At 45.1% G+C, this 21,223-nt stretch overlaps 1 protein-coding gene across 1 annotated transcript in view; it reads left to right on the forward strand.

The window, feature by feature from the left end:
- The first annotated feature begins 364 nt into the window (after nt 1-364).
- C8B (complement C8 beta chain) overlaps nt 365-21,223 on the forward strand; it is a 185,826-nt gene continuing 164,967 nt past the window's right edge. Inside the window, exons 1-2 of the mRNA XM_069232591.1 lie at nt 365-516; nt 4,196-4,346. Coding sequence (XP_069088692.1) covers nt 464-516; nt 4,196-4,346 — 204 coding nt within the window. The 5' untranslated portion in view covers nt 365-463. The remainder of the gene's footprint in view (nt 517-4,195; nt 4,347-21,223) is intronic.

The following is a 21,223-nucleotide window of genomic DNA, read 5'->3' on the forward strand; positions in this document are numbered from 1 at the left end:
ATCCCCTCGCACATTTATCAGCTGACACTTCAATTACACAGCGTTACCTTCTACCGCACATAGTCCAGTGTCATTGTAAAGTACGCCCAGGGCAGCTGAAAACGCTGCTCTTTTACCGTAGTAATCTGGATAATATACGCACACTGGCCGTGTCTTTTTACTTCCGAAAAAGCTCAAAGTTTGAGGTTATTGCTGGTGCCCGAAAGCGAAGTTAATGATAATTGTTTCTGAGTGAAAGTTACAAAAATCTAACTCCGTTTTCCTAAATGGTGATACTGTGGCCGGTGACTCCAACTGTTGGCCCACTAGGGGGCCTGGTGTGTTGTTTGTGGATTTCGGAGATGGGCGTCGGTTTCGTGTGTATTTAGGAGTTTAACCATTGTGAAGCACATCGGTACCAGTCCCTGGGAGAAGCCTCAGCGGTGCTTACTTCCCACAACTTCAGAAGGCCCCGTGAGAGAAAATGTTCCTTTTCTTAGCAATACTCGGTTTATCAAGCTGCACCTACAGTTGCGGGTATGTGTATGTTGAACTTTATTTATGTTAAAAGTATGCTTTTGTAGCACAAGGCAGTTTACTCAAAATGAATCGCTTGTAGCTTTATGTGGACACATAAATGAATGCTGGGCGGTAGTATGGTTTGGTAGATTCTCTTACTCGGCAGGTAGATCTTTTCAATAGCTGACAATATTGGACAGTAAAGAACTCATTTTGGTCTGCATAACTGATTAAGATGCAAATAGAAGTTTCTGTCCAACTCAGTCAGTATTACAATCCATCCATATCCGTCACTCTTTGCGATATTCCAGGTTTTACAAGTGAGAATGGGGCAATATGTGCGATATTTACCGTGTTATCTCCAATTCAGAACTGTGGTGTTCAGATTCTGACCACACCGGTGACAACCACATTCCAGGGTGTGAGTACCCACCCGTGTGGTATATCTTGCTGATGTTACTGGTGGACTCAGAACGATGGTCACAGCGTTTTAATGTATGCTCTAATCCCCACACCACATGCTCTAAAAGAGTTCTATTTGTTAAGTGTTTGCGTAAAAAGTACAGCATTATACCGTCTTTGTAAATCCCATAACAAACAGAAATATACCTCAAAAGTACGAACAATCCAATCTTACGAGAGCCGATTTCTGGTGTTGAAAAGTTGTCTGAGTGAACCTTGCTCGGGCATTTAAAAAAATTAATTGTCGGTGTCATGGTGTCATCTGATAGCCTTGGTGTTATTGCATGCTTAAGAAACTGAGATTAAAAAAGGGACATTTGAGGGATTTTCATTTTACAAACAACTCTCTGAAAACGAGTTTTCGTTTCCTGTTCATGGTTCTTGCAGCATTAAAATAGCACTCCAGCTCATGTTGCTTTATTTCTGTGATGTGTGATAAATAAATTTCATATGCAGGAGTAAAGGTCGTAAATACCACACGTTGCTGAATTTTAGGGACTGTGCTACTTATTTTCCTGGTAGCCTCTGTCATTCTGTGCGACCTCAGTGAACAATGCATCTCTCACCCAAAAGCACAAGCAAACTTCACTTAAACCTCATGACTCGGACCGTGGATAAAATCAAAGAAACAAGATGTATACAAGTGTTACCGACATACCTTGTTTTATTTTACTCTTAAAGTACTAGGGTCCATATTTATACTTTCTTAGCGCCGCGTTTGCGCCGCTTTGTGACGCAAAACCAGCGCAAACTTGCAAAATACAATTGGGGCATATTTATACTCCGTTTGCGGCGAATTTGCGTCGTTTTTTTCGACGCAAATTAGACGCAAAACTAACTCTATATTTATACTTTGGCGTTAGACGCGTCTAGCGCCAAAGTTCATGGAGTTAGCGTCATTTTTTTGCGTGAACACCTTCCTTGCGTTAATGATATGCAAGGTAGGCGTTCCCGTCTTAAAAAATGACTCCGATGCATATGCGTCGTATTTATACTCCCGGGCAAAAATGACGCCCGGGAGTGGGCGGGTCTAAAAAACCAGCATTAGCGCCGGATTTTAGCGCCTGGGTCAGGGCAGGCGTTAAGGGACCTGTGGGCGCAGAATGAGCCCAGAGGTGCCCTCCCCTGCCCCCAGGGACACCCCCTGCCACCCTTGCCCACCCCAGGAGGACACCCAAGGATGGAGGGACCCACCCCAGGGACATTAAGGTAAGTTCAGGTAAGTATTTAAAAAAAAAAAAAAAATGTGGCATAGGGGGGCCTGATTTGTGCCCCCTACATGCCACTATGCCCAATGGCCATGCCCAGGGGACAGAAGTCCCCTGGGCATGGCCATTGGGCAAGGGGGCATGACTCCTGTCTTTGCTAAGACAGGAGTCATTTCAATGGGGGATGGGCGTCGTAAAAAAATGGCGCAAATCGGGTTTCTGCGATTTTTTTGCCTCAGCCTGACTTGCACCATTTGTGGACGCCCATACGCCATTTTCCCCCTACGCCGGCGCTGTCTGGTGTACGTCGTTTTGTTTAACGCACACCAGACAGCGCCGGCGGCTAACGCCGGCTAACGTCATTCAATAAATACGGCACCCGCATGGCGCTTCAGAATGGCGTTAGCCAGCGCTAATTTTTTTGGCGCAAAACTGCGTTAGCGCAGTTTTGCGTCAAAAAGTATAAATATGGCCCAATTGTATTTTGTATGTTTGCGCCGTTTTTGCGTTAAAAAGCGGCTCAAACGCTGCGCTAAAAAGGTTTAAATATGGGCCCAGATCTTTCAGGGTTATTTCAGCAGAATTTATCTGTCAGGTCAATCTCAAAAAGGCTTTAGGTACGCTCATCCATTGCAAAATGGCACCCTCAGTGCTCGACTGTCCTTGCCTACAATAATAAAACCGTGGTAGTTTCGAGAGCAGAGGGCTTCTTTCAGCTCTGAGGAGTCTCATAAGCAGCATTAAGGGAGTGGCAACGCACCGTTGTCTCATAAGCGCACCTTTATACTATTTTAGCGCTGCGTTTGCGTCATTTTTTGACGCAAAATCGGCGCAAACTTCCAAAATACAATTGGGGCATATTTATACTCCGTTTGCGCCGAATTTGCGTAGTTTTTTTCTCCGCAAATTCGACGCAAAACTAACTCCATATTTATACTTTGGCGTTAGACGCGTCTAGCGCCAAAGTTCATGGAGTTAGTGTCATTTTTTGGCGTGAACACCTTCCTTGCGTTAATGAGATGCAAGGTAGGCGTTCCCGTCTTAAAAAATGACTCCCAGGCATGTGCGTGGTATTTATACTCCCAGGCAAAAATGACGCCCGGGAGTGGGCGGGGCAAAAAACCCCGCATTTGCGCCTCTTTTTAACGCCTGGGTCAGGGCAGGCGTTAAGGGACCTGTGGGCTCAGAATGAGCCCAGAGGTGCCCTCCCCTGCCCCCAGGGACACCCCCTGCCACCCTTGCCCACCCCAGGAGGACACCCAAGGATGGAGGGACCCATCCCAGGGAAGAAAAGGTAAGTTGTGGTAAGTATTTTTTAAAAAAAAAATTGTGGCATAGGGGGGCCTGATTTGTGCATCCCTACATGCCACTATGCCCAATGACCATGCCCAGGGGACATAAGTCACCTGGGCATGGCCATTGGGCAAGGGGGCATGACTCCTGTCTTTGCTAAGACAGGAGTCATGTTAATGGCGTCTGGGCGCCCAAAAAAAATGGCGCAAATCGGGTTAAGACGATTTTTTTGCCTCAGCCTGACTTGCCCCATTTTGGGACGCCCAAACGCCATTTTTCCCTACGCCGGCGCTGCCTGGTGTACATCGTTTTTTTTCACGCACACCTGGCAGCGCCGGTCGGCTAACGCCGGCTAACGCCATTCAATAAATACGGTGCCCGCATGGCGCTTCAGAATGGCGTTAGCCGGCGCTAATTTTTTTGGCGCAAAACTGCGTTAGCGCAGTTTTGCGTCAAAAAGTATAAATATGGGCCCTTTGTATTTTGGAAGTTTGCGCCGATTTTGCGTCAAAAAACGACGTAAATGCGACGCCAAAAGAGTATAAATACTGTTTGTTGCCGTAGCGAAATAATGCATCTGTGTATTGTGCCAGCCCCTAAAATATTGTAATAGTTTATGAGCCTTTTCACCATATGCGGAGACGGTACTGTAAAATATTCGCTTGGCCTAAATGAGGTTTGAAAAAGACTGCACCTTCAAATGTTTTCATGAATTATTTACATGTTTGTGGCAGGAGCGAGTCTCTTCCCCAGCTGAATTCAAACAATGTGAGTCCAGTAAAGAGGCGGTGGACGCGGTCAGCGTGGGACCCGCCACAACCCATCGATTGCGTTCTTTCCACCTGGTCTCCCTGGAGTAACTGTGACCCTTGTTTGAAAAAACGAGTAAGTAAAATACGTTCTATTCTTGGCCTTTCACTATAAATCACTTAAAATGCCACTATCACCGGAACTTAATTGTATTTTTCACAAATTAATAATTATCTATGAAAAATGTATAGATGATTTGCTAGTAATTTTTATTGTAAGATAACTTCTCCAACATTTGCTGTTCAATATAAATATTTTTAAGTTTGCAGTAGAACTGATTGTGTGCCCTTCTCTGAAAATGCATGACGAGGTTGAAGTGTAGGATAATCCCTATTTGTCTTTTCAGCAGTTGCTTATGCGCATGACACTCAAATTGTGGTGTCAATTGCTAGTAATGGAACAGAAACTACACTTCGTTTAAACTGCTGTATGGGTGCAGTGGTCGAATGGATGCACAAAAAAAAGCTCAAGTTCAACTTGAATAAAACCGAGGTCCTTCTTTTCGGCAGGGACACCACTTTCTGAGATCAGTCTTGATGGCCCCCAACCCTGGGCTCCCTGCCTACTCCATTATGCTCTGTTAGGAACTTAGGGGTAATCTATGATTCCAGTTTTTCTTTTAATTCCCAGATAAGTAAGCTCACACCTTCTGTTTTTTTCCTACTGCGCACTCTTAAAAAAGTTCTACCCTTTTTACCCTACGAGCTACAGAAGTCAGTGATTACAGCGCTGGTCTTGGCCAAGCTGGACGAATGTAATAACTTATATTTAGGCATTAAAAAAAGATCATTAGGGAGACTGCCAATTCTGTAGAATGCTGCATGCTGACTCCTTGGAAGGCTCCCTAAGTTTGAGTCGGTTTCAAAGATTTTGGTGGAGCTTTATTGGCACCCTGTAAAAACAGAGTGCTTTTAAGGCACTCTGTTTGGCGCACAAGGGTCTGCATGGTAGAGGTTCTGACTATTAGAGGAGATTCCCCTGGTACGTTCCCAGGAGAAACCTGCTTTCGGCCACATCCAGAAACATTAAGGTGCCTAGAATCAAGAAAATGACTTGGGGCAGCACCAGCACTTGCCACCTCTGGAACAACCTCCTGGCACATCTTAGAGCTCAAGATAACCTGCTTAGTTTCAGGAAAGGTCTCAAGACCTGGTTGTTTTCTCTCCCTAGAAGATAATAACCTATGTAAATTTCTGCCTCAGTGTTGATTCTTCTGTTTCTAGCAGACTCAAGCGCTAACATGCCCTTGGGCATTTGTGTGCTCTATAAAACTATTTAATATTCAGTATTCTTGACTGGTAAAATAGATGTGAAAGTGCAGCACATGAAGCTGCAATCTGCATATAACCAGCAAGTAACACAGAAATCCTAGAAGAGCAGACTTAAAGCTGGTTTAGAGTTTGATAGACAGGTACTACTTCATAAATATGACCAATATCCTGTCTGCCTAATAACAGGTGATTTAAGATATAGTGAGAGCTTACTTTAAGCTGATGGTTTCCAGCAGAGGCATCTGGACCAGATTGATAACACCTGCAGTTATGACCATCTGCCACATAGCGGCAATGATTGTCTAAATCTGAGATGAACACAATTACAGTTGTTTAGTAATTTAATATACATTGAAAAAGTTAATACCTGCCACCTGTGCCATTCTTATAGCTTTGAAATAGTCCAAATTGTCACACTTGTAGGAGTGTGATAATTAATAGTTGGGTTAGCACTGTCATTGTCAGTGCTGGCAGGGGAAATGGCAGATGCAAGCTGGAGTAGCCTTCGGACAAGGACCCTAAAACATATTTTTTTTACAAATTAGGCACTGTGCTGGATATAATGTACTTGTTACAAGGTAGTCGGGATATCTTTCATTTTGTGACAGGGTAACCTGTCAGCCAAGCTCTGAATCAGGCCCTTAGTCTTTCATTAATCTTGAGTCTTTCACTCAAATGAGATTCATAATAGGAGTACCATTAAGTTGGGTAACTTTATGGCCCAAGACTCACCTAGTTCGAAAAGATGGTTGAAGCAGACAGTTGATATTTTACGAGGCCCTCAAGCTTTACTTTTGTCTCCAGCCTCATTAAACATCTGCCAGGCCCTACGGTAAACATACTCAGACTCTTTGAAGTCAGCTTTCCCATCTAGGCCAACGTTGACCAAATGTACATATGGCCATCAGGCACTGCTTGCTCACAACTTGAACGCATCTTGCCAACTTTCACAACCAACCTGCCAGTGATAAATAAAAACTTGCCTTACTTTAATTTTGTAAATATTAAGTTCCTTACTCTTGGTTGAAGAATAGTCATGGATATTCCTGCTTCGTTCTGACAGTTCTCAGTATATCATCTTCAGAAAAATAAAAGGCACAATCTTCCTAGTGAGATTGAACTCCAGGCTTTCCTATGAGGTACACATCAGCACAGATGTTTCCACTGTATGCACACCCATAGTTTCATCTAGGCCTAAAACATCTTCCCAAGAGACATTTGGGGACAGTTAACACCCTCTTTAAACCTATACATGCCTCGCTTCTCAAGAAGTTAGAGGTGTTAAAAAACTTGATTGTCTAGCGTATCATCAAGGTTGCAAATAGGTACTATATTTGTCCCATCCTCCTACTCATGCTTTGGCATCCTCCTATTGATACTTTGGCGGTCATTCCAACCGCGGCGGGCGGCGGTCGGCGGTCGCCGCCCGCCATGCGGTTACCGCCGAATGACCGCACCGCGGCGGCCATTCTGGCTTTCCCGCTGGGCCGGCGGGCGACCGCCAAAAGGCCGCCCGCCAGCCCAGCGGGAAACCCCCCTCAACAATGAACTCAGCTCCGAATGGAGCCGGCGGAGTTGTAGGGGTGCGACGGGTGCAGTGGCACCCGTCGCGATTTTCAGTGTCTGCAAAGCAGACACTGAAAATCTTTATGGGGCCCTGTTAGGGGGCCCCACGACACCCGTTCCCGCCATCCTGTTCCTGGCGGTAAAAACCGCCAGGAACAGGGTGGCGGGAAGGGGGTCGGAATCCCCATGGCAGCGGAGGATTCCCTGGGCCAGGGGTAAACCGGCGGGAAACCGCCGGTTGCCCTTTTCTGACCGCGCCTTTACCGCCGCGGTCAGAATGGCCCAGGAATCACCGCCAGCCTGTTGGCGGTGCTTCCGCGGTCCCCGGCAGGGTCGGAATGACCCCCTTTGTCATCTATTTAAAACTATGTCACCCACAAGGCCCTTCACAATAATGATTCAATACATTTCGGACCGTATCCCACCTCAGTTCACTGCACTACCTTTTGGTTTAACAAAAATGACATTTTGGTTTAACAAAAAAAGTTCTGGTGCCTGTGCAATTCCAAATCAGTTAGCAGCACAGGACCCAGGCTCTATTGGAGGCTTACATAATTATGAGGTACCTCCTCAACAGCCATTGACTTTCAGAAGACTCTTCCATAAGTCCCTAGTAGCACTGAAGCTGTCCTGTGTTCTACGGAGGAAAGCTGCTCACTCAGAAAGGAATACAGCCACAATTCTGTCTAAGCTATAACCAAGCACAGTGTCCACTCTTTGAACATTAATTGACCACACAGGCATCTTGATATTACTGCTATTACCCCTTATTTAATGACAGGGAATATTGTTTGGAAGTGACTTTTATCTAATCCTTTCTGAGATCACTTGGACCTGGGCAGATGTGTGCTATCTAATGTTTCCTGTTTAGATCGACAAAAACCGTGAGGATATTTAAATTAAATTGAAAGCATTTTCTGCCATTATGTGATCCTTCTCCTCCAGCTAACTCTTCCCTGCCATTGTGATGTGTGACATAGATTGACATAGATGTGAAAATGTCCATGCATCTTCAGCATCACTTAATGGCAGCATCAACAACAGTTCACTGTCATGGTCAGCCAATCAAATTGATTGGATAAAAAAATCCCTTCAGCACCCACCAACATTCATGTCTGCCCCATAGTCAAAAGGGACCTATGCAAGAAACTGACACAGAAGATACCTGTCAACACCTGGATTCAGGCGGATATGCAGCAATCATTCTATTAGATCTGAGCGCCACATTTGATACTGTGGATCAGAAGATATTACTACATAGAATATCTCAGCTGGGATTTGTAGGCTTTCTTACTTCCTGAAGGATAGGACCTTTCAAGTCTTAGATCATTTTTTCTCTCCATTTCTTTGCCCCTTAGTTGTGGGGTGCCACAGGGCTCCTCTTTAAGTCCCACTCTTTTTAATATCTATATGTCCCCTTTGGCCAAAATCATTGAACCCTATGGTTTATCCTTGGTACCTTATGCTGATGACACTCAGCTGGTCTTTTCCTTTTCTATCAAGGCTATCCTAGAAAAGTCCACTTTATCCTCCTGTCTTCTAGAAGTTGCCAGACAGATGGACAGACACCAAACTCAAGCTCAGTGAGGAAAAGACAGAGGTAATGATGGTTGGGAATCCATCCTTGCTCAAGTTTCCTCCTCCAGCTAGGGAATGGTTTAAAGACCTTGCCCGTCAAAAGAAACTATAAAGAGCCTGGGCTTTTGGCTAAACTCATATCTCACGATGGAATGTCATTCCAAGAGCCTGATTTAGGCCCTCATTCTGACCTTGGCGGTCTTTTCGCGAGACCGCCGAGTTACCGCCGCGGTGAAGACCGCCGACCGCGGAGGTATGCCGCTGTGCGCATTCCGACCGCTGGGAGCGTTCCGCCGGGAAACCGCCAGCAGCCACACTGGCGGTCGGCAGAAAAGTGGAGACTGGTCAACCTCCACCGCCACGCCAGCAGAACACCGCCCACAGAATTACGACCCACATATCTGTGTGGCGGTCTTCTGTTGGCGGTGTTCTGTTGGCGGTCACCTCCCCATGGCTCCCGTCGCCTCCCGGAGGACCAACACACAAGGTAAGTTGACCGTCCGTGAGGGGCGGGGGAGGGGGGGTGTTGTGTGATGTGGGCATGCATGGGGGTGTGCGTGTGAGTGTGTAGAGGGGGTGTGTGAGTGCGTGTATGCGGGCGGGGGGTGCTGCTGTGTCTATGGGTAATGTGTGCTGTTCGGCAGGTGCGCATGTCTGCATGTATGTGTGCGGGTATGTGTCCCCGTTGTGTATGTGTGTGTAGGGGGTGTGTATATGTGCATGTTGGGGGTGTGTGCATGTCGGGGTGCATGTATGTGCATGTCGGGGTGGGGGTGGTGAGGGGGTTCGTACCACCTCTGGGGGTGGCAGGGGGGTGGAGGGTGTGGGGGGAGGACTCGGGTGGGTAGTGGGGGGTGGGGGAGACCCCTATCAGTGCCAGGGAAGGAATTCCCTGGCCCCGATAGTGCTTACCGCCATGGTTCGCATGGCGGTTCCCGACCGCCAGAAACCGCGGCGGTAGGCAGGGTCATGATACCGTTGGCAGTCTTGGGACGACCGCCGGGCCGGAGTGCGCAAACTCCAGCCCGGCGGTCATGACCGCCGTGGCGGTCGGAGTGGGGAAGTGGCGGTCGTTCGCGGCGGTGACCGCCGCGGTCAGAATGCCATTTTTCTGACCGCCGGTCTGTTCGCGGTCCGACCGCCGCCTCTCCGCCGACCGCCAAGGTCAGAATGAGGGCCTTAGTCTTTTAAGAATTCTCAGAAAACATTTCAAGCTTCTTCCTTTCTCTGCCAAAAGACTCCTTATTCAGGCCCTTGTTCTGTCAGGTCTTGACTTTTGGAATGTTTTGTTCCTGAGCTCCCCCTTTTATGTCCTAAAGATACAACAAGTGGTGCAGAATGCTGCCGCTTGCCTACTTACGGACACCCCTAGACATCTGTCTGCCAAACCAGCTTTAGTTTTTCTTCACTGCCTTCCTATTGGAAAGCGGACCATCTTGAAAGACATGTGTTTTGTTCACCAAGACCTTCGGAATAAGGGTCCGCTTTTTCTCAGACAAATTATTACACCCTTCATCTCTCAGAGAGCACTTAGATCTTCATCAGCTTTTTTAATTAACTCTTTCTGAGCTAAGAAATCTAGATGGGGAGGCAGATCCTTTGCTTGTAGAGCAAAAGCTAACATTTGGAACTCCCTCCCCCTAGAGCTTTGCAAAGAGACCTCCAAACTCTCTTTTCATAGAAAATTGAAAACTGTACTGTTTTCAGCATAGTTTTGCTCCCATCGCTTGGCGGTCCTCCATCAGCCCTGGGATGTCTTCTGGTAGCCACTCGCTCTATAAATCTCATAAATTAAACTAAACTAAACATACAGTGACCGTTAGCTACTGCTCACATTTGTTTTGAAAGGGTTACATTTAGAATGCCCGAGTTGATGATCCACTGGAAAGCAAGTCTGTAGTGGTGTTTATCAGTTATATCGCAATGACATAAGTACTGTGGTGGACAGGAATGTGCAATTGCCATTTGAAGACAGGGCTGAACTGGGCACAGATTTCCAGTTATATCTAAGCACAGAGATTAGGGATGCTAAGGTGACACCTGCATAAAGCCAACCAAGATTTGAACCAACACTGAACCAACAATTTTTTTCGAGCAGCAGCTACTTCACAATAAGATATAGCGCTATGTGGAAGTGCCGGCTGGGATGGAATGATGATAATATAGCCCTTAATGCCACATGTTTTGCTACATGTAGGCACTGTATAAACAAGTATTACCAATGCCCAAATTAGGACAATGAAGGTGTTGACCTATAAAGGATAAAAGGATGAGTTTGCTGGCTATTATATAAATAGCAATGTGAACAAATCATGATATGTCAGTTGTAGTTGGTCAAGGGTTTGTTTTGTTTCTAGGCCACAGAGAATTGGGGGCCATGGGGGATGGAAGCGTGCTCTGCATAAAAGCTTAGAACACTAACATGAAGATTGATATTATTCCTGTGGTGAGTTTCAGTTATGTCACAAGTAGTATGTGATCAATGTGGTCCAGATTTAAGCCAATGATGGAAGCTCTAGATAGCTGCCTATGCTTTTTTCCAGTTATGTCGCAATGATATGTGGGCACTATAATTAAGAAATGTGGCTATGGATCAAAATAGAGAGAGTGACTGGTGAAACACACAGGTAATTTTAAATTATCGCACAGTGTGATCTTACCTCAAGAGACTGGAAAGGAAATGTATTTATGGTGTATTATGTAGTGCTAGCAATGCAGCGACTCATGATATTTCTGCATATGATATAATGATGCACAACTACCTTTAGATAGTCAATTTCAAACACAAATCTCACAGAAAACAAGCACTGGCAAAGTCAAAATAGCATGCTTAGTTATAAAGAAGCAATGACATTCGTGTTTTTATGTACTTCTAAAGCTACAGTCTTTACTTTCCAAATACAGACTGCAGTATCTTAGATCATTATTAGAGGCCCCTCAGGCTAGACACATGTGCATTACACATGTGCTTTCTGTAGCAGGCTTCGGTATCTTAAAGCCCTTAATAAAGATGTCATAGACATAGCTTGATCTTTTTCACAAAACCTCCACCTCAGGGTATGCCTAAGATACACTTACTGTAGAAGTGAGGTTATTTTATGTAAGGTAGGTATGGTAGGTTAGGTATAATGGGTTGGTTAGGTATCGTAAGTGGGTATGGCATGCTTGGCGTAGTAGGTTATGTAGGCTAGTAACTTTCCCCGCAAGACAGAAAAGCGTGATCTGTCATAACAGATACAACAGTAAGGACATGAAGTAATAGTTGTGTTCACTCTATGATGTTCTACTTAAATAATGAGATGAATTACAAAACAAAATGTGTATTTTGATTTCAATAATGCACATGGTGGCAAAAATCATTGCACAAATCAGTATGATCACATAATACTCCACTGGAGGGATGGTTGACAGGTGTCAGGTTGTATCAGGTCTCCCCTCCAGGACTGGCAAGTATTGAGGAATTACAGCACCTCTCTGCAAACAAGGACTATAAATGAGGATCCAGGTCCGGTCCAAAGGACGCTAAGCAGAGAGTGAAACACTAGTTGTAGCAGGAACCATACAACCATGGAAAGTGCTCAGTGTCTGTTTCTTCCAGCTGTCTCTTCTTAAACTACAGCAGGCGTTTTTGACCCTTTATCTGATTGAATGTGTTCTAACCAATTACAGAAGCCTCTGCCCTCTATGACTTGAATGACTCCCACGCTGATTGCAACCCAGTTGCCAAAAAACTGTATTTCACACCTTCACCGACCTCTCTTCTGGGTCTAAATGATAGTGTACTACAGCTCAGGCTCACTTCCCTCCTTATTTGCATGCATCCCCTTGTTCTTCCACAAATTCTAACAGACATGCAGGTCTGATAGGTAAGGTAGGTTAGGGGTGCTAGATAGATATGGTAGGTTAGGCATGGTAAATAGATTTGATATGTATGGAATGGGTCCTAGGATGGGGTTGTAAGGCATCTTAGTGAAGTAAAGTTGGGAAATTGCTGTAGCCTGATAGATCAGTATGTATGGTAGGTAAGTAGGTATGGTAAGTAGGCATGGACGGAATTCTAGGTAGGTGGAATAGTTTATATATGTTAGGTCATATGGTAGGTAGGCAGTGATGCAACAAGGATGTCAGTGGCCTAATGCAAGCAAGGAAATTGGGCCCCCAACACCTGGCTCTGAAGTGAAAAAGCACAGCCAATGCCTCGGGAGAAGTGGGGCCCTCTCACCCCTTGTGTCTGGTGCCAATGTACCTGCTGCACTAGTGATTATTCTGCCTCTTTACATAGGTTAGGTTTGACAGGGTTTGTTATGGAAGGTACAGACGACCTGGTGGGATATTTATGGTAAGTAAGGTAAAGTGGTATGGCACCTGGAATGTACAGGCTTGGTGGGTAGTTTGGCATGATAGCTTAGGTAAGAGAGTCAGATGTGATAGACAGGTTAGGGAGGATAACTTAGGTATTGCAGAATAGTATGGTAAGTTACATATCATAAGGTAAGTATGGTAGATTAAGTGAGTAGTTAATATACAGCTTGGTAAAGTTTCCTAATAATATATATGATACAGTACTCCCTGTCATACATTATAAGGATATTGCAAGTCACCTAGGGGTTCCATGACCAGATAGAAGAATGAGGTTGAGTTCCTTTTTACGATGTTGGAACTCCTAGGTGACTAGTAATGCCCTTTTCATGTATGGCAGAAGTACTCTATTCCTTATAATACATGCTCGCACCATCACCTTTCCCACAAAAAATGTAATCCTTGGTGCATAACTCTTTCATACGGAAGCAAAAGTATGTTTGCAAATATGAATAGTAAAAATAGACTCTCTTGTTTAAAATTAAACACACCAAAAAGATGTTAGATATCTGTTGCGAAAAGATATTAGTCCGTTTTTTTTTCAAAAATGGCCCAGATGTTCGAAATGTGTAGCAACATCCAGAAAGATTTTAACGTTTCTATATTTGCCTAAGAAGTGCAGAAAATAAACCTTTTGCCATAAATATTTCCTATCTGCTTGTCACCGTACAGCTGAAGAAACAGAAGAATGAAAAGCAATATTTAGTTTTTGTTTGTTGAACAGCTGCTTTAATTATGCTCCATGACCTGTCCTGCTTTTCAGCTGCTGGCTCTGGCACCAGGCATTGTGATGTTGCAAGGGAACTGTAATAAGTTATTACAATTGAAAAACTATGCCATTTCTTTATAGTAGGCCCCTGTGTGCATCTCAAGACACCTCTTATAAACAAACTAGAGATGAGCTTTTATACAGGCATTGCAGAATCTCATATATTATAATCATTACAGCCCTAATCATGAGTGATGATTTACAAAGTGTCTCTCAGCTAAATAAATTGCATTAGCAGAATACGTGTTACCAAATCTAGACTGAAGATGTAGTGTGTGTTGGCTGTATGCGGTGAACTTAAAGGAAGAACAGCAAAATAGTGCACATTAAATATTTTTGACAAAGAGAAAGCATTTTTGTTTCTCCTTATGAAAGTCTGTGTGCCCGAACATCTTTATTTTGTGAACAGAAAAAAAGCAATAAATCTGACATGTTATAATGTCAGCAAATTAGAACAATTGAGCAAACTGGGGTGATTAGCCAATATCATTGTGAGGTTATTTTATATCAGGCTTAGGCATCCGCATAGCAAGCAGTAAAACCATAAATCAGCAATTCAAATATGGTTGTGCCATCAAAGTAAATGCATCGGAGAAAACAGACTGGGTAAATCCACTTATCATCTTGCATCTGCAGTTTAATAAAAGAGCTGCTTGATGAAACCACCCTCACAATAGCATGGCCTTGACGAGCAGCCTACTAAAGAGAGGCAAACCACAAAAACACAGGAAAGGCAAGGGTTGGAAAGGCCCGAGCGCACTCTCTTACTGCACTTCTTTATATGTTTTTGATGTTTTGGTGTCAAGAGCTCTCACAACTGAGAGCTGAAGCTCTTGGGGATACCTAAAAAGGGAAAAATATTTCTATAACAATTTTACCCATCTGTTTAAATATGGAAGCTAATCTTCCACAACAAATTCAGGGCCTCATTTATAACATTTTGGCGCAGGGTAGCACCACTATTTTTCTTGCTGCAGTGCCCTGCATCATAACAAAAAGGCAGGAATGCGCACTATCCAAAAAATACGGGGCATTCCTGTCCTTTTCCCCTGTGCTGGTGCACAAATTGTTGCCAAGCACCAGCACAGGCACCCCGGCACCATAGTGCAACGGTGTGGGCATTGTGTGGACACTTTCCTGCACAAAAACAATCATGAGAGGCATTCTGCAGCAAACATACAAAGAGGAAAAAACAGGGAGAAATGAAGATATTTCTCCCTGTTGCGCTACCCTTACACTACCCCTGGGGAGATGTAGGCTTTTGAATCATTCCCAGGTTTACAAAACCTTGTAAATCTGAGAATGCATCAAAATCCAAGGGTGTTTTGCATGGGAACACCCACCACAACACCCATGGAACACCTCTTTGACACAATGTAAGGCAACACAGTGACTTGAGCTGCGTTGCCTCACTCAATATCTACAAGGCCATGAAAGCCACACAAAGTGACTTTGCGTGGTCTTGTAGAAATGGCCAGTATAAAAAATGACGCACCGTGGCGCAAGCCGCTTGTAAATAAGCCCAGCTAATTACTCCCTCCAACCAAACAGCAGAAATATAAATGTAAAATGTGACCTTGATGTATGAAAACATCACTTAGGGTTACTTCATGGTTCTATGTTACATTGAACAGAATATATCAGCCCAGGTCTTTAATTTATCAATATATTGTTTTGGGACCTGTAGCTTTGCTCACTTAAATTCAAATTATTACCTAAATTATATATGCTAATGGTTTATTAACAGAAAACATAAGACTGAAGCATTGGCTCAGATTTGCAAAGCTCTCATGCAATGCAGCACAGCGCCTAAAGCTGATGTGCCATGTTGAATGAGAGGGAGAGAGAAGGACAGCATCATATCTCCAGAGATATGGCCCTTTCATCCTCTTTCCCTAGCACCAGCACAGAATTATTGTGCCAAGCACAACACACACAACATTGCATCACAGTGCAAAGGTGTCTGTCTGAGTATAGCAAAGGCTTTGTACTGGAAGAGTACCCTTTCAGTGCAAAATACTATGCTTATATTACAACTTTTTCTAATTTGTATGTGTGCTGTGCTGTAGACATGCATAGTTGGAAAAGAAAGGAGAAGTGAAAAGCATTTCTCCTTTTAACATCTGCTTTCAAGTGGAGTTCATTTTTGGTGCAAAACTCTGTCTACTATTTTTAGTAGATAGGGGTTTGGGTCAAAAACAATGGGTGGTAGCACAGGAACACGCATATATCAACCTTGGACTGACCCTCGATGCAGAGTAATGCAAAGCAGTGATTTGCACTGGTTTCTGTTACTTTCTCTTACAAACCAATGCGCATAGCAATTTGTGGTCATTTGTAAATCATTAAAAAAAAACATTTTGTCTGCATTGGAAAGATTACACAAACCTGATGCAAAACCTTCGTAAATCTGGGTTGTTGTGTCTTCAGTGGCGTTGAGTCATCTGCTAACTATAGTCAGGTTCATGAATAAACAAACATGGTTAATAATTCTTTACAGCATCAGTGTTTAATACTACAGGGACTTTGTACTTAAAATTCAGTGGCAGCTCTGGCCCACACTAACTGCAAAGTAAGGAGGATTGTTTTGTGCAGGAAGGTGCACCTTCCTGTGCAAAAACAATCCCCTGAGACATTGTCCTCTATCTATGTGTGCTGCAGACATTTATTGTATATTACAATGTTAATTGCTCACTATAAAACAAGTCATTAGGATAGGTAGAGTGTAAATGCAGATTAAGTTTGAGAATAAAAGTTCTTATGAAAAGTAGGGTGTAATCACCAACTTAAAAGCATCAAGAAATGTATTCAGATATGTCACTTGGACCCATTCTTATGAATCTGCTTTGGCAAATAATTATTCCTGTGGAAAACAAGCACAACTAGTTAAATATAAAAAAGTGAGTATACAAATTTGTATGCAAAATCCAAACACCCTCATTTTGGTATAGGTCATTTGAATCAGTAGCTTCTGATTTGAGCTGGACCGCTGTCATCAACAAGTGGAACTGCAGCTTTATGAAAATATTTCAATTCTTCTGAATTCAATTAGGAAGGGATTCCTGGTAACTACTTGTGGAACTACAGCTCCATAAAAGGATTTCAGTGTATTTCCATTCTTCTTTTAGTTATACCTCGTGATTACTAGTAATGGCTAGTGGAACTGTATGTTAACATAAAAAAGTCAATGCTTTTGCATTCCACTGTGAGGGACACCTAGTAACGACTTGTGGAACTGCAGCTTCAAGGTGAATTTCAAAACTTTGCATTTGACTTTTAAAGGAGACCTAGAAAACGCCTGTGTGAACTGCAGCTTAATTAAAGAATTTCAGCGCTTTTGCATTTGACTTGTGGGGAACATCTAGTAACGACTTGTGGAAGTACATCTTCACAAAAAACTATCAATGCTTTTACATTTGACTTGTGAGGGGAACTTAGTAATGACTAGTGGAACAGCATCTTTTTGTAAGAATTTCAATGCTTTTGCATATACTTTGTGAGGGCCATCTAGTAACCACTAGTGGAACTGCAGCTTTATTTAAGAATTCCTCTGCTTTTGCATCTGACTCGATAGGGACACCCAGTAATGACTAATGGAACTTCAGCTTCATGTAAGAAGTTAAATACTTTTGGATCTGGCTTGTGAGGGAGAGTTAGTAACAACTTGTGGAACTGCACCTTCATAGAAGTATATCATGTTTTTGCATTTGACTTGTGCGAGACATCCAGTTATGGCTAAATTTAGCTACCAGTGCCAATGCAGGCAGCCATGCACCAAAGTGCAAGGGTGTTTGCTTTGAAGGGAATGATTGTTAATGTGAAGGAAGGTGTCCCTTCGTGCACATAACCAATCTTCAATGGTGATTTGGCACTTCTATGTGTGCTGCAGAATGCAGCACACATGGATGTAGCAAATCGTCATTATTGAATGATTGTTTATGTGAAGGAAGGGATACATCCTGCACATAAATATTAATTCATGGCGTTTTACTTTTTCCATGTGTTCTGCAGAATGCAGCACATGTGGAAAAAGCAAAAACAAGGAGAAATAAAAGTATTTCTCCTTGTTGCAACATACTAGCGCCTTCCCTAGGGTGGTGTTAGCTTTTGGCGCTGCCACAGATTTACGAATTCTTGTAAATCTGGGGCAGTGTCAAAAGCAATGGGTGTTGCAGCTGAACACCCACAGACACACCCATTGCACACCCCTCTACTACAGAAAACTGGGTCGGAGGGGCCATTATTTACAAGGCTGTGTAAAGCCATAAAAAGTGGCTTAGCACCACCTTGTAAACATGGCTTAGTGCACAGCACCACCGGAACATCACAAAAAGTGATGCTCTGGTAGTGCTAGGGGCTAGTAAATATGCTACTTAGTAACAACATGAGTTATTAAAGCATTGTGACAGACTAAGCAGTTGCTGCTGATTGAGAGGTACATCTATTACAATTCTGAAGTGCTGCAGTGTTGTTAAAGACTTCAAACAGTTTTCTGATTCGTAAAGAACATTACTTGAAGTAACTGTAGCTACGTGAAAGACAAGATTGATTGGCTCTGCCAATGCTTTGTTGTTAACTTCTAACTTACCATTCTAAGATGGCAAAAGCCAGTCTTGATGCATAAAATTAAAAAACTATGGCTCTCATTACAACCGTGGCTTTCGGTGATAAAGCGGCAGTAATACCGCTAACAGGCCGGCGGTCAAAAAAATGGAATTACGACCATGGTGGAAACCGCCAACACAGACAGCCACTTTAACACTCCAACCGCCACGGCGGTAGCGACAAACACCGAGGCGGTAGCTGCCAACAGACAGGCGGAACACAACATACCGCCCACACTATTACAAGGCACCAATCCACCAGCTTTTCAGGGGCGGTACCAACGCCATCAAAAGCACGGTGGAAACCACTCACCTCACGACACTCAACGAGGAACCAGGATGCCATGGAGCCCGAACTACAGGTGTTACCAACGTTGGTGTATCTTCTCATCTACCAGGAGCACGAACGGCAGCGGGGACAACCACAGTGAGTATTGCACCTAGCACACAGGGGAGGGGAGGAGGAAAAATAGAGTGAGACACACACATGCAAAACGCAACACCCCCACCCACAACAACACACACACATATCCAATCACAGCACAGATACACCCCGTCACCCCCCGGAAGAACGCAAGGACCAAACGAAATGAGTTTAACTAGTGTAATATTCGATTAATCTGATAGCCCAAGAGAACAGTAAATAATCAGTATACACAAATGTTTACAGCAAGTACACAAGTCCGTACACTGTCCCATTAAATGTCTGTGGACCAGTGGTCCCAAAAAGCATGGGCAAAGCCCACACATGACACCTGCCTCAAAACGGAGAGAACACTGCAGGGGCATAAGGTCTAAAAAAAACAGGCACCTCAGGGAGAAGGGCAAGGGGGGCACCTCAGCGGGATGATGATACGACACCACTGCTCTTCGAGGGGGCTTCATGCCCACTGCCTGGTCCTGGGGAGTGCAAAGCCACAGTCTCTCAAGTGGGTGGTTTGCCCACTGCTTGGTCCTGGGGAGTGCAAAGCCACAGTCTCTCAAGTCTCTCAAGTGGGTGGTTTGCCCACTGCTTGCTCCTGGGGAGTGCAAAGCCACAGTCTCTCAAGTGGGTGGTTTGCCCACTGCTTGGTCCTGGGAGTGCAAAGCCACAGTCTCTCAAGTGGGTGGTTTGCCCACTGCTTGCTCCTGGGGAGTGCAACGCCATAGTCTCTCAAGTTGGTGACATGTTCCACTGGTTCTGGAGGGAACTTTTTGCCCAGAGTGCTTCATCCTGCCAAGGACTGTGTTAGTGGATGCTTTTCTCCCCTTGTTCTGGAGGGGGCTTTGTGCCCAGAGTGCTTCATCCTGCCAAGGACTGTGTTAGTGGATGCTTTTCTCCACTGGTGCTGGAGGGGGCTTTGTGCCCAGTGATGCTGCTCTTGGGCTGTGGCATGTTGACTTCGTCTCACCTGTGTGTCACAGCCACGCGATGTACCCGGAACAGGTAGCATGATACTCCGTGGAGGCAGACCCATACTCCATCCTGCGGCGACTTAGGATGCCTATTGCTGGTTCGTGTCAGTGCTGGAGGTGGTGTCTCAAGTGGCGTGTCCAGGGTCCAGGACGTCACCTGCAGACTCTGACGGCTGCACACTGTGGATGGGGTTGACGTCCGACAGAGTGGCTTCGGCTGTGCACGTGGCGGTGCTGATGGTGGTGCAGGTGGCGGTGGCTACGGCGGAGATGCTGCCAGTGCTGGCCATGGTGCAAGTGACTGTTGCGGTGGATGGAGTCACCATACCGTCTCTGGCAGCCTCAGATGGCTGATCCTTTGGGAGGATGCTGCAGACTGACGTTGTGGCAGCGGCAGTGCAGGTGGTGGTGCAGGTGGCGGTTTCAGGTGGCGGTCGGAGCGGTGGTGGTGACTGGGGTGCATGTGGCTGCCATCCCTGATGATTTGGTGGTCACCAGCCCGTCCACAGGTGAAATCCTGCCCAGAGGTGATGTCCCCTTTGGCTTGTGCGCTTCCCCATCTTGACAGTCGCTGCAGGGACCTTGGCACTGTCCACTGTGTGTTTGTGCGAGGCCTTGCTGGATGGGTGGTGTGACTGTCCCCTGCTTAAAGCCGGTCCCTTTTTGAGCTTTGCAGGTGGTGGAATAGGGTGGTCCTTCTTTTCCATCGGTGGCACACTGGCAGCTCTGACGGGTGCCCCATTTGACCATACTGGAGTAGCAGGGACCACAGCGGATGCAGATTTTGTGGCTGAGGTGCTGGGCTGGGATCTAGACATCCTGTCCCTAGGAGAAGGACGGGGGGAGGTGTAGGGAAGAGCTCCAGGTTAGCTAGGTACATTTATTTGGACACACTGGGAAGGGAAGATGGAGGGGGTTTGGGAGTGGAGGAAGAGGTAGTGGTTGTAGGAGGTGTACATCTGCTGAGTTTGGGTGAAGGTGCATGGGTTGGAGGCTGTTGTGAGGTGGATGGATGTTGAGTGGGTGTGTGCCAGCGTTTGTGTACTTTGGGAGGAGGGCTCACAGACACACTAGGAGAGGACACAGGGGACGTGTGAAAGGTAGTGGGGGTGGTGATTGCACGTGAGCGGTGTGTAGTGATGGGCGTGCTGGTGATGGAGGTAGTGGCTGAGGATGTAGTGCATGCAGGTGTGAGTGGAGATGAGACAGGGAGGGAGGTGTACAACTTGGAGGAGGGGAACACAGTGGAGGAAGTGGATGTTGGTGTGTCTGCATGGGTATAGTGCTTGTGTGAGTGCCTGTGGTATGTGTGGTGCATATGTTTGCCTGAGCCACTTTTGTGTGTTGATGCGTGTGCATGCTGGTCTGATGGTGTGCTTGGGATAGGTTGAGGAAGAGGGGATTGGGTGT

Source organism: Pleurodeles waltl, chromosome 4_2, assembly GCF_031143425.1.
Source record: "Pleurodeles waltl isolate 20211129_DDA chromosome 4_2, aPleWal1.hap1.20221129, whole genome shotgun sequence".
In the NCBI taxonomy this organism is placed as follows: domain Eukaryota; kingdom Metazoa; phylum Chordata; class Amphibia; order Caudata; family Salamandridae; genus Pleurodeles; species Pleurodeles waltl.